The sequence below is a fragment of the Gymnodraco acuticeps genome, unplaced genomic scaffold (genome assembly GCF_902827175.1).
Source record: "Gymnodraco acuticeps unplaced genomic scaffold, fGymAcu1.1, whole genome shotgun sequence".
Taxonomy (NCBI): domain Eukaryota; kingdom Metazoa; phylum Chordata; class Actinopteri; order Perciformes; family Bathydraconidae; genus Gymnodraco; species Gymnodraco acuticeps.
Window position 1 is genome coordinate 19,932 of NW_022991622.1, and position 13,057 is coordinate 32,988.

At 41.0% G+C, this 13,057-nt stretch overlaps 1 protein-coding gene across 3 annotated transcripts in view; it reads left to right on the forward strand.

Moving 5' to 3' along the window:
• Positions 1-10,419, forward strand: part of LOC117534051 (serine/threonine-protein phosphatase 6 regulatory ankyrin repeat subunit C-like) — a gene marked incomplete at both ends in the record, with an annotated part of 29,434 nt that extends 19,015 nt beyond the window's left edge. For all 3 annotated transcript variants that reach the window (XM_034198081.1, XM_034198082.1, XM_034198083.1), the window contains 7 exon segments: positions 111-251; positions 1,402-1,464; positions 3,522-3,633; positions 3,728-3,799; positions 8,409-8,610; positions 10,114-10,201; positions 10,302-10,419. In XM_034198081.1, coding sequence (XP_034053972.1) covers positions 111-251; positions 1,402-1,464; positions 3,522-3,633; positions 3,728-3,799; positions 8,409-8,610; positions 10,114-10,201; positions 10,302-10,419 — 796 coding nt within the window.
• Between the last annotated feature and the right edge of the window lie 2,638 nt (positions 10,420-13,057).

Below are 13,057 nucleotides of genomic sequence, written 5' to 3' on the forward strand. Positions count from 1 at the left end.
ACAGAATATTTAACAAAGAAACGTCACATTGTGCTGCACATAATTAAGCCAGAAACACATAGTGACACTTTAGTGTTCTTTTGTGTGTAACGTGTTTCCGTCCCACTCAGGACCCCGTTGCACTATGCGGCTGCTAACGGGAGGTACCAGTGCACCGTGACGCTGGTGAGCGCCGGAGCTGAGGTGAACGAGCCGGACCAGACGGGCTGCACCCCCCTGCACTACTCCGCCGCCTCGCAGGCCTTCAGCAGGTAACACACCTCTTCAGTTTCTCCATGAGCTCCAGCGTTAGTGTTAGAAGAATCTCCCTGGTCCCCGGTTTGAGCTTCAACCTCAGGATCCATGTATTTCTGATCCTCTCCAGAATGGAAGTAGTCAAAACAAAAAAAGAGAATTTGTTAAAGATCTGACTTTTTCTCTAAAATTCGGACTTTTCCCCCAAATCTAAAACAAATCAAAAAATTCAAACTTTTTCTCAAAAATATGACATTTTCTCAAAAATCAGAATTTCTCAAAAAACGGACTTTTTCTCAAAATTCGGACTTTTTCCGAATACTTACAATTGTTAATAATCCCTGGTCCCCGGCTTGAGCTTCAGTCTCAGGATCCATGTGTTTGTGATCCTCTCCAGAATGGAAGTAGTCATCACATACAGAGCATCAACTAGTTCCTGAACAGTGTCCTTCACATGCTGATATCCAAGAGAGGGAGTTACACAGTCACAAGATGGAGGAATAGAAAGCAGTATTCAATGTTTACTTCAGATTAGCTCCACGTCAGAAATGAGCATGCTTGATGTCTATCTCCATAGAGGCTGAATCATCATGTTAATCACATAGCTATTATCTGCCTCAAACAGTCCTGATGCTCTTCTAGGTAATCACACATCCTGTCATGTTCACAGCTACAGTTGGGATACCTTTGTTATCATGTTACTCTCATACTGGAGGAGGACATTCAGTATTTTCCCAACAATTAGCATTGGTTATTCTTATTTGATTTATTCCGAACGTGTAAAACAATAATACAGAAAATAATAATGAAATGAAACAGAGAATTATGATACTGTTCAAACTTAAGCAGTGTCAAATTGATAAACCCAAATATTATTGACTTACATCCGAGAAGGAGTGGGAATAAGTTTGCAATTATTTAATCCCACCCCTTCTCCCAAAAACTAAATGCATGTCTACATACAATATACATTTACAAATAGATTATTTCATTATTACTACAATATATATCTTATTCTTTTATGTCATATTTGACAAGACAAATATAAAAGCCTATCTACTCTCACTTTTCTGAGGCGTTATGTCGACTCGGGCCTTTTACTATTTTTTCACGTTGCTCTGACCTTGAGAAAGTTTATTGAATCGAAGCTTTTCTTCTTCTTTTCAGAGTTGATCGGCATTTTTCTGCAAACCATCAGAACGATGAGGACGAAGCCAAGGAGTCGTACTTGTGAGTTTGTTTCTGGTTTATATGGTTTTTCTTCTTGTGCTTCAGCATGCTCACGAATTCGGGTCACAACATCATCTCCACTAAAGCAGCAGACGGACACTATATGTCATTAACCTGTACAAATACATCTTTAAAAACCTAAGCTTACATGTGCCACGACTAGACGATAGGGTGAAATCTAAATTATTTACTTATAGCAGCGGTTACTAACCTTTTCCAACTCAAGGCCCGCTTAAGAATCAAAAACAAATGTCTGCGCCCCACATTCAACCTTAAACAATACGGAGACTAAATAAAGCTCTGATTGGTCGATTCAGAACATGTGACGCGTTGTTAATCCAGTAGAACAGACCGCTGTCAAGGCCTGTAATGACCGCTGTCAAGGACTGTAATGACCGTTGCTAAGGACTGTAATGACCGCTGTCAAGGACTGTAATGACCGTTGCTAAGGACTGTAATGACTGTTGCTAAGGACTGTAATGACCGTTGCTAAGGACTGTAATGACTGTTGCTAAGGACTGTAATGACCGTTGCTAAGGACTGTAATGACCGTTGCTAAGGACTGTAATGACCGCTGTCAAGGACTGTAATGACCGTTGCTAAGGACTGTAATGACCGCTGTCAAGGACTGTAATGACCGTTGCTAAGGACTGTAATGACTGTTGCTAAGGACTGTAATGACCGTTGCTAAGGACTGTAATGACTGTTGCTAAGGACTGTAATGACCGTTGCTAAGGACTGTAATGACCGTTGCTAAGGACTGTAATGACCGCTGTCAAGGACTGTAATGACCGTTGCTAAGGACTGTAATGACTGTTGCTAAGGACTGTAATGACCGTTGCTAAGGACTGTAATGACCGTTGCTAAGGACTGTAATGACCGCTGTCAAGGACTATAATGACCGTTGCTAAGGACTGTAATGACCGTTGCTAAGAACTGTAATGACCGTTGCTAAGGACTGTAATGACCGCTGTCAAGGACTGTAATGACCGTTGTCAAGGACTGTAATGACCGTTGCTAAGGACTGTAATGACCGTTGCTAAGGACTGTAATGACCGTTGCTAAGGACTGTAATGACCGTTGCTAAGGACTGTAATGACCGTTGCTAAGGACTGTAATGACCGTTGTCAAGGACTGTAATGAACGCTGTCAAGGACTGTAATGACCGTTGCTAAGGACTGTAATGACCGTTGCTAAGGAGGATCGAGAAAGAGAAAGGAAAAGAGGTTAAAATAAAAATAAATCTTAATAATAAAAATGTTTCCACACAAATCATAATGTTTTGCAAATTATTTAGCTGCAAATATTGAATTTACATTTACACCCTTTAATATGTTATTTGGGCTTTTAGATGAAGACCGCACACAGTTAATAAATACAACTATTCTTCTGGCTAAAATACATATATCTAAAAGTCAATCAAGGAGGAATCTGAATTTAAGGTGTTTGAAGAGTAGATTACAAATACAATTTATTTTTGGAAAAAGGTATTGCCACAACAAATCAAGGGGTGGCTTTCAAAACATTTTTAATTATTTGGCGTACCACTTGTAATGCCTTCGCGGACCACTAGGGGGCCGTGGCCCACGTGTTGGGAACCGCTGACTTATGACAATTACTTATTTAATCATTTATTGGGAAAACTGTTAACATAAAACCAGAGAGAGCCGCTAGAGGGCAGGAGGGATTTTATAACAGCAACTTGAGAGTCCTGCGAAAAAAGTACTGGGTCTAAATTAGAAGTTAAAATCCACTTCCTTTCTATTTCACCCCCTAACGACTAATGTGATCAAATCCCGTAAACTGACACCAAGGTTAAAGCTGTGCCCGAAGACCCCCTGCTGTGAAAGCTTCCAGTCTTAATCAATAGTGTTTTATTGTCAGAGTTTATAGATTATTTATCTTCACGGCCTACTGTATATTTTCTACTTTTTAATACTGCTTTAATTCTAGTATTGTTTATTTCTACACTCTTTAATTTCTACTCATGTGCAATGCCTTGTTTTGTTTAGTTGTTTACCTCTTATCTTAATCCTCGCTCTTTATTTCTTCTTCAGCTGCTTGGAGCACCTCCTGGATAACGGGGCGGATCCGTCCATGGTGAACTCTAAGGGTTACAGCGCCGTTCACTACGCAGCGTATCACGGGAACAAGCAGAACCTGGAGCTGGTGAGTTTTAATGTCATGATATAAACACTAACTCACATAATGGCTATTGGTAAGAATGGGGTAACTTATGACTAATAATGGTGTTGTGTTTCAGCTCCTGGAGATGTCCTTCAACGCACTCGGAGACATAGAGAGCAGTATTCCAGTCAGTCCTCTGCATCTCGCTGTAAGTCTTTCTCATTTGTCAGATGCTGCCTTCAGGGTCCAACACAGAAATACTATCTCCGGCATAATTATTTGTTCACAAGACTTTGCTGCTGCTGGTGTTTTTATTTTCTATAAAATGTCTTTACTTTTTTAATGTAATGCTACATGTTTGCACAACTCACTGCATTGTGATGCTGTCTAGGCCCATCTGTGGGAAGTCTGTGTTGAACAATAGTGCTGGGGGGAAACGATTATTTTGAAAACGATTAATCGGGCGATTATTTGATCGATTAGTCGACTAATCTAATGATTATTTTTCTGTTGTTCAATTCATAAAACGTAATGTAAAAAAAAACGTAATGTAAAAAAGATTTTTTTCACGATACTGTGTCTCAGGGGATCTTAATATTTAAGAACCTATTAATGTGTTATACCAGATTAACGGAAATAATCTCAGCTAACTGACGATACAAACCATGTTTACCAAAACAAAACACAAGTCTCATAAGAAGCATCTAAATGACCCCTGAGCGAAAAATGCTAACGGACATTGGCACAGAACTCAAGATAAAAGTACCCTTATTACTTATCGTAGCTGCACATACAATATATCCGATTAAAGCTGAGACTCCACAGATTATGTAGGTATATAGTATCATCACTGAGTGATCCGGACTCGCGACAGGGGAAGCAAATACAGTCATCACAACACGTACCTTCACAGAGCTTCTAGGGAGATCGTCTCACCACCGTAGCTGTCAATCTGATCAAAAGACGTGTTCAATGGCATTAAAATGAGAAAAAACGCGGCTGAATCGGTTAATCCATAGGTTTTTAACGTCTATGTATAAAAAACTGATTGAATTTATAATCCATAATTCCATTTTTATGTAAAAATCGGAGAGCAAATGCTAGCTGCTAATGGTAGCCACCACAGCTAGCTGCTGCTTCTGCTAGGCTATGCAGCAGTCTCAGTGAGATATAAATATATAAATATCTTTGCGTTTTGGACTAACTTTAAAATATTCCCATGCTTTTGAAGACCTAGGGCGAGATGTTTTCGTTTGGGGGCTTCGTGCGCAATCCTGTGAGGAGGAGGTGGTAGCCGTTTCAGTCTCCATTGTGTTTGAAGTGCGATTGCGAACTGCTTTTTGCTTTGGGTGACCCACGTGTGTGTAGCGACGCGTCGACGCGGAAATATGTCGTCGACGATATTTTGAAGTCGACGCGTCGCTACAGCACTATTGAACAACAAAACTAATTAAATATTTTGAAAAGAGAATACCTTTATTACAGCACAGTGTTAAAAGCACACGTCCGATCGTCCGCGTCGTGTTATTTACAATATCGGACAAGTACATCTTTCCATTGACGTGTCCGACGGACAAGTGACGTTTTTCGGCCATATTTATTAACAAATTATTTATAAATTCAGCACAAAAGGCAGAACTCATTCACAAATTGTCCGTGTCTGTCATTGTTGTTTGCGACCGCTTTACGTTTCCTTCAAAGAGCCGGCTCTTTGAAGTGAACGACGGGAGCCGGCTCGCGCCCGCGAACTAGGACTGTGCATCTTCACTGGTCTCACGATTCGATTAGATTACGATTATCCTGTCAACGATTCGATTCAATTCGATATCCCGATGCATCACGATTCATACCAATGCGTTCCTCAATTTTCTGCACATGGCTTATTTTTCATCAATGCATACATGCAGTAAATACATATGAACTCTCTTTTCATTATTTAGAAAGTGCTTCAGAAATCAATAACATAAATGTCTTGACATTCATTTATAAACCAAAATAAATGAACTGTATAGGTCTAGCCTCCCTATATCTGTGTGTGAAGTTGTTCCATCCTCAAAAACAAAAAACTAATGCTTCTGCAGTCTAGCTGCAGCTTCTAGCAACGGCCTTCTGTTAAAAAAGGACACTGAATGTCCTGAATGTGGCATCACACACAGGACTTGAGTCTGAACACAGCAGACAACAGGAGTATTTACAACAGCATATAACAACTAAAACACTGCATGTGGGTGCACACTCACATTCTCTGTCTTACTGTTGCATGAATCCCATGAATGTATGAGATTAAGTTAGCTTCATTATATCTCAGTGATTAAGTGAATAATAAAGTTTCTATCGGGTCACTATCAGCCTGTCACTCATTATTTTCAGGGAGGGGGCGGGGCTTAGAGGAACAGAGGAGACGGTGATCGCGGAAGCTTTTTTTCCTCCTGCCTTCACAAACTTTACACACGTATATATAGTCTGAAAATTGCTAGAGGACATTCATACTTTGCAATCCAAGACTTAATTAAATCCACCAAAAACCTGACATGATTGTAACGCGATTATTTTTGAAAAACATAAATCCCTGTGCCGCAGCGACACGGAGTGATTCAGAGCGGGTCCTTCTGCTGTTGGTTCTGGACTGGTGGTGTTGGGTTGGTGGATAAAGCAGACTGCTTCCGTGTTTGGTGTTGCTGTGGCCGCTGTCACGTCTGTTCCCTGATCTCTGCGTCACCGACCGATTTGATATTAAAGTGACAGAAAGAAAAAAACGTTATAGTAAAGCCACGGCCGGAAAATCAGGAAGCAACGTTACTACGCTATAATCGATTATCTTCCGTCACTGCATCGAGACCGAATCGTCCACGTCCGCATCGCAATGCATCGTAGAAACTATTATTTTCAACACCCCTACCGCGAACGAGCCATTTATTTTATAAATAATACAAGACAGAATGATATGATGATCTCCGCACTACGGGTGCTCCGTGGATGCGGTGACATGTGATGTCCAAGGATTAGAGACGGTTGGATAGGGATGGGTATCGTTAAGGTTTTATCGATACCGCTCATCGGTCCGGTCCTTTAACGGTACTCTTATCGGTTCTTTTGGAGAACAAAAAAAGGTAAACTAACTAAACAAATTGTGAACAAAACTAACATTGCTTTTTATTTAAATAAAATAAATAATATTTCACATCAAAAGAAACGACAATGCTTTAACAAATCATATTAAATAATCTGATGACAGAACTGTAAACAGAATAGCTGAAACTTTAACAAACTAAATACCTCAGTTTCCTCTAATCATTAACCCATGTTTGTATAATGTGGTTAACTCTGTGTGTTGCTGCTAGCATACATAACACCTGACGTGGAAACGTTACTCGTGGATGGGGCTACAGAGCTGCTAGAAAGACAGTGGAACCCGGTGCATTCCTCCGTCTGAATGTGGAGCACTTTTGATAAATGTTTAGACAAAGTGCTCGTGTTCCCGCCCTCACATGCTAAACTCTTATTGTGCTTTTGGCAACGAGGATCGAGACGGGTAAAGTTTAACCACCTCGGAGCGCGTTCTCTCCGCCACCTCCTCCGTGTGTGTGTTGCTGCATGTAGCAGCTGCGTGTGTGTAAACTGCCCTGCCCCCTCGCAAGCAGGCGGGGGAGAGATCTCTCGTCTGGATTGGAAAGATCGAAAATACTAAAAAGACGCATGTTGCAGTCTCTTTTGCGTGTTAGAAACGGAGTTGGCGAAACTAAAACTGCAATATAATGTTTGTGTAGCAATAATACATATGACATATTTTTTCCATGTCTCCAGCACCGATGAAAAGACAGATAACGTCGGAGCTTAACGGAACCACGGTCTTTAATAATTCAGCCCGGGGCCCGTTTAATGCCGGGGCGCGGTACCCATCCCTACTGTTGGATGCTGCTGTTTTGAGCATTGCAATATATTTATTTTCACTATGTTATTTATTTATGATTATCTTTAGGCTCAGCAAAGGTCTGATGTCAGCTGTTGCTGTCTTTCTTTCTTCTAGTTAATACTGAAATAGAGCCCTGCTGCTTTGTTAGGGCCTTTTCTTTAAATACAATTTAAAAATGTTGATGGTGAAATGGTGTGCTCAGCTAACAAGGAAAAACATTGAGTCAGAAAATAGTGGATTAAGGGTTTGAAAGGAGACCCTACCATTTATGTACCGATGGGCCTGAAAAGGGGTATGTCAAATCATTTTAGAAAAAAAAAACAGGCATGTGAAAAATGTATTCGGACAAGTAAATTGCCAAACTCACTTGTCCATGGACAAGTACTCTCTAAAATATTGCTCTTACACTGCAGCAGAAAAGAGCCAAAGACAGCTTAATGTCAACTAAGAAGCATGCATGAACAAATATTACACAATACACAATTTACAAAATACACATCCTGTAACAGTTCTAAAGATGCAGCAGCCAGGTATAGATGTTGGCCACTTTATGATGTCATAACGATGTGTTGTCTTAGGTAACCATTAGCCAATCAGCAACCAAGGTAACCCCCCCCCCTTATCACCTGAATCTCCTCCTAGAGCATCATTGAGTTCTTTGTAACCAAATGTCTCTCAGAGGGGCGTGGGGAGGGGCTCCTTATTTTCATCTAAAGTAACAGACAGAGAATCAGCACTTTGGAAACAGGGCTGAAACAGAGGGGATTATGGGTAATGCTGCAATGATCTGTTTGGTGTTTCAGCCAATCAGAGACAGGCTCTGTATATATCTGAGAGCTGTGATATATTGATGAAGAACAGTATAACAGGAGACCTTTAACAACCTTCTCCCCTCCCCCTTCAGGCTGATAAGGGTCACTGGCAGGCGCTGCGTGTCCTCACGGAGACGGCAGCGTACGTGGACATGCAGGACGCCGCCGGGCGCTCTGTCCTCTACCTGGCGGCGCAGAAAGGGTTCCCGCGCTGCGTGGAGGTGCTGCTGGCTCAGGGAGCGTCCTGTCTGCTCAACGACACACAACTCATGTGGACGCCCATCCACGTCGCAGGTACCCCCCGGAGAGATTCAGATAATCAAAATAATACATTTAATGTTTATAGCGCTTTTTCTGGTGCTCCAAGACGCTTAAATAGCACTTTTCATACATCACTTACAGCTCAAAGTGCTTTACAAAATGACACAAGTTAAAAATAAACAAGAAGTTCCCCTCAGATTATTTGTTAAGAATTTTAAAAGGTACATGCAGCCAAATATAACATTTGATCAGATAGACACAAGGAGGTGAAATGTATGATAATAACAATATAATAAAATAAATAATGGTTTCTCTCTGACAGATAAGACGCAAGACAGACATCTATATATGTATATATATATATATATATCACCTTGAAAACCTTCAGGGTTGTGTTGCCGATCGTAAAAATTCTGCTCTCAACTGTTCTCTGTTTTAATTCAATTTAGGAAAATGTCTTTGGGTTTGAACTGAGAAAACAAGACGTTTATAAAAACAGAGATGGACATTTTCTCATTTTTCATGTCGTTTTTGGACATTTCTCTAGAGCTGATGCAATAAGTCGGCTAAACAGTTGACAGAAAAATAATCTCCAACTGTTTTTGTTAATTGATTTATCGTTAAAAAATGTTTTCATATTCTTCAAATGCTTTTTCCATCCTCTCAAATATAGAAATCTTACTTTCCTCTGTTTTATATCACATTAAAGTCATTTTAAAGACTTCACCTTCAACTTTGAGAAATTGTGATGGACTATTTTCTGGCATTTTTTATGTAGTTCTTTGAAATGTTTCTAGAACTGATACAATAAGTCGGCTAAAACAGTTGACAGAAATATTATCTACAACTATTTTTGTTAATTGATTCACCCCAGAGGTCGCGTTAACCGAATATTTTCCGTCTATGACGTTTTTTTTTTTTTAACAATGACGGAAAAATCTGAAAGCAGTCCGTCATTTTGACAGATTAGAACAAACTCAGAACAGCACCAAAGCTTCCCCGCAGCGGGGCCCCGGGGTTATGCCGTGTTATCATGCATGCCCTCCCAAAAGGAAACGATATAGTTTCCAAACCTAACTCTGCCGAACAGATCATTGAAATGTCTGAGTACTTGCTTTACGCTGCGCTCCCGCGAGGTGCAGTGGGCATGCATAACACGGCGCTAACAGTTCACGAGTGAGTGTGCGTCCCCGTCCCCCCCCCGGTAGAGTTGTGTACAGGCCGACGGGTTATAATGGATTTTTACGGAAATGTTACGATCCTGTTCGTCAAAATGACGGTTTCACCCATACATTTTTTTTTCATATTCTTCAAATGCTGCTAACGGCCTCTCAGATATGGAGATCCGGCTTTCCTCGGTTTTATATCACATTAAAGAGAATATCTTTGACAGAACATTTTAAAGACATCACCTTCAACTTTAGGGAAATTCACCGGCAGCGGAGACAGTGATGAACATAACTGTTAGTAGTTGTTCTAATTCACTGTAAAAGTCGATTTATACATTTTAATTCTCTTTGCTTTGTTCCACACCAGCTTCTAACGGCCACTCAGACTGCCTGCGGATGATGATCGATTACGGGGAGGAGGGGGACCTCACCAACGTGGCGGACAAATTTGGCCAGTGAGTTATTTCTTTTTGAAAAGCATGACTTCATTGAGCTGATTTTACCGATGTCCTACACACCTAAAACCCGTCCTAATGGTCTCTTCTGTCCCCTCAGGACCCCTCTGATGCTCGCCGTCCTGGGGGGTCACACTGACTGCGTCCACTTCCTGTTGGAGAAAGGAGCTCTGCCCGACGCCAAGGACAAGAGGGGCAGCACGGCTCTGCACAGAGGGGTGGGTACATCATCATAATAATACACTTTATTTATATAGCAGCTCTCATGCTTGACGCAGCCCAAAGTGCTTTACAGAGTATGACAACAATAACGACAATAACAAATGAGGAACAATAAAATATGAACAGTGAGACGACTAACAATTATGAGCCGAATTTAAAAAGACATGTCTTTAATTTACTTTTAAATTCTAATTGAGCTTCTAAGATCAAATGGTTTTGGGCGATATAGAAACAGAAAGCAGCCTCTCCAGTTTGAATGCACTCTAGGTACTTTTAAAAGTGAAACATTGGAGGATCTAAGGCCCCGGCCACACGAGGACGAAAACGGCTAAACGCATAGGATTAACGCAAACGCAATCACAAACAAGCTTCCGTCTACACGCAATAGTTATCCGGATAGTGTCTGCCCACACGAGACCGCTCCGTTTAGCTCCAACCGCTGGAGAAGCTGCAGTACATGCAGGAGCCTGTACGTGGCGCTGTAACTTCCTCCACAAAAGCAGCGAAGAAGCATGGTTGTCATGGTTGCCCTTCTGTTTATTCTCCGCGGTGGGGGCCGAGGGGAACCGGCAGAGTTTTTCGCCAGTCAACGTGTATTAAAGTTTAAATCTTCCGACAAAATTATAAAAGTGCCGGTCAAAGGTCTTCTTTGTTATTTATTGAGCTTTAAAACAAATGAATAACGACTCTATATAATATAATAATAAAATACACGGAGCCTCTCTTTTCCTCCCTCTCTTCGGACAGCGTCAGTGTCTGTCTCCTGCAGCAGCTGATCCAGTAACGAGTGACCCGGCCGACAGTAAAAATAAACATATTTATAACTAGGTAGTTTGAGAGGTGTCTCCGTCCTGTCAGATTAGACTTCACTCGCGTTTATGTCCATATCGAGAGAAAGATAAATAATCTGAATTCAGTGTGCAGTTTACTTTGACGCGGGGGTGAGCAGCAGAGGTGGGGAGAGGCGGGGCTATTGCCTCATCATTATCAGAAAATGATCGTATAGGGCGTACACACGGAGCCGTTGGACCCCCCAGAGCGTTGCGTATGCTGTTCTTTCCACCTTGGGACCCGTTATCGTTTACGCAGTCGTTTAGTGCCGTATTCGGTCGTCCTCGTGTGGCCGAACGGTCTATATGACACTAAACAGTAACGCAAACGACCGTTTTCGTCCTCGTGTGGCCGGGGCATAAGTGTCCTTGCTGGTTGATAAAATGAGAGACAGTCACTTAAATATGTTGGGGCAAGGTGATGTAAAGCTTTGAAAATCAGTAAGGACACCTCCATCGATGTGTTTCACCTTAACTCTCCCTCCAAAGCAAAGTAGTGTGGTTCAGCTCAATTAGCCCCTGCCTGGTGGTTAAAGAGTGTTCATTAGGTGTCTGCATGCTATCGTAAGCATCTGGACTCGTAAGCTAATGTATGATTCTCTGAGAATAAGGGATTTAGATTTTTCTGACTACTTCATTCCCAAAGAAATCCTCAATTTGAATTTCAGGAATGTTGAGTTTTTTCTTGGAACATTACTCCCTCAGATCTTTAATCATTCATATATATTATTTTGTTTTACATTGACCCCATTAAGTCCTTGTATATTCCATTCCATTTTTATTTGTCCCGCTCATGGTACGCAACACCAAATGTACAATAATTGCCACAAAACGTGACTCTACCAAAACACCATTGAGCGAAAAGGAGCAGGGAGAAGAATACAATCTTATGTGACCTGCCCTCTTTCACAGATAAGTGTATCTTAGGATACTAAGAGAAACACAACAAAAAAATACTTATTTCCCACGTGACGGTTAACGGAAAGAAACAAAACACCAAAACATCACATGTATAAGGAAAATAAAAGTGCAACACCCTCATCTGAGTCCTACTGGAGAAGAAGGTGGAAAGCGACGCATGATGATAATAATAACAATAACAACAATAACAATGGGACCCGCAAATACAGAAGAGACATCACATCAAAGACATCAAAAACATGAAGGACCAGAGTACAGACTTATTCACATTCTGCTTCATATAGTCCCATCTTTCTTAATTTATACTTCTTTAACTGAAAAATACAAATACAATTCTTTAGATCCTTCTGTTGAGAATTCACACAGGGACATATTGCCCTGTCAGCAAAAACGTTTTGTCATTTCAGTGTCAAAACACAACAGAGCTCTTTGCAAACCGTGTCTCCGCGACAGTTATAACGTCAAGTCCTGATATTTAAAAATAAATAATTGAAAGAAGATATCGATTGAATTCTTAATCTAAGAATACGAAATCCCTTTTACAGAAAGCAGCCTGGATCTTTTTAACACTAGAACCGCCAACGGGTACATTTTACCCGCAGCTGTTTTTTGATTGTATGTAACTTTTTTTCAATAACATATTAAAGTCTCCCAGTCCGTGACTTTTCCTGAAAGTGTGTTATGTAGCACCCTCTGTTGTTAACAATTGTCAATATGAAGTCAGATTGAAAAAATCGCCAAAAAAAATGCCATTTATACCCATATCCGCCAGCGGGTAATATTTACCTCATAGAAAATGCAGCGTAAACATGGCGTGTTGCTATAGCAACGCCTTTTGTCTACTGCGGTTCCAGAGAGAGAGAGTAGAGATGGGGAGAGAGAG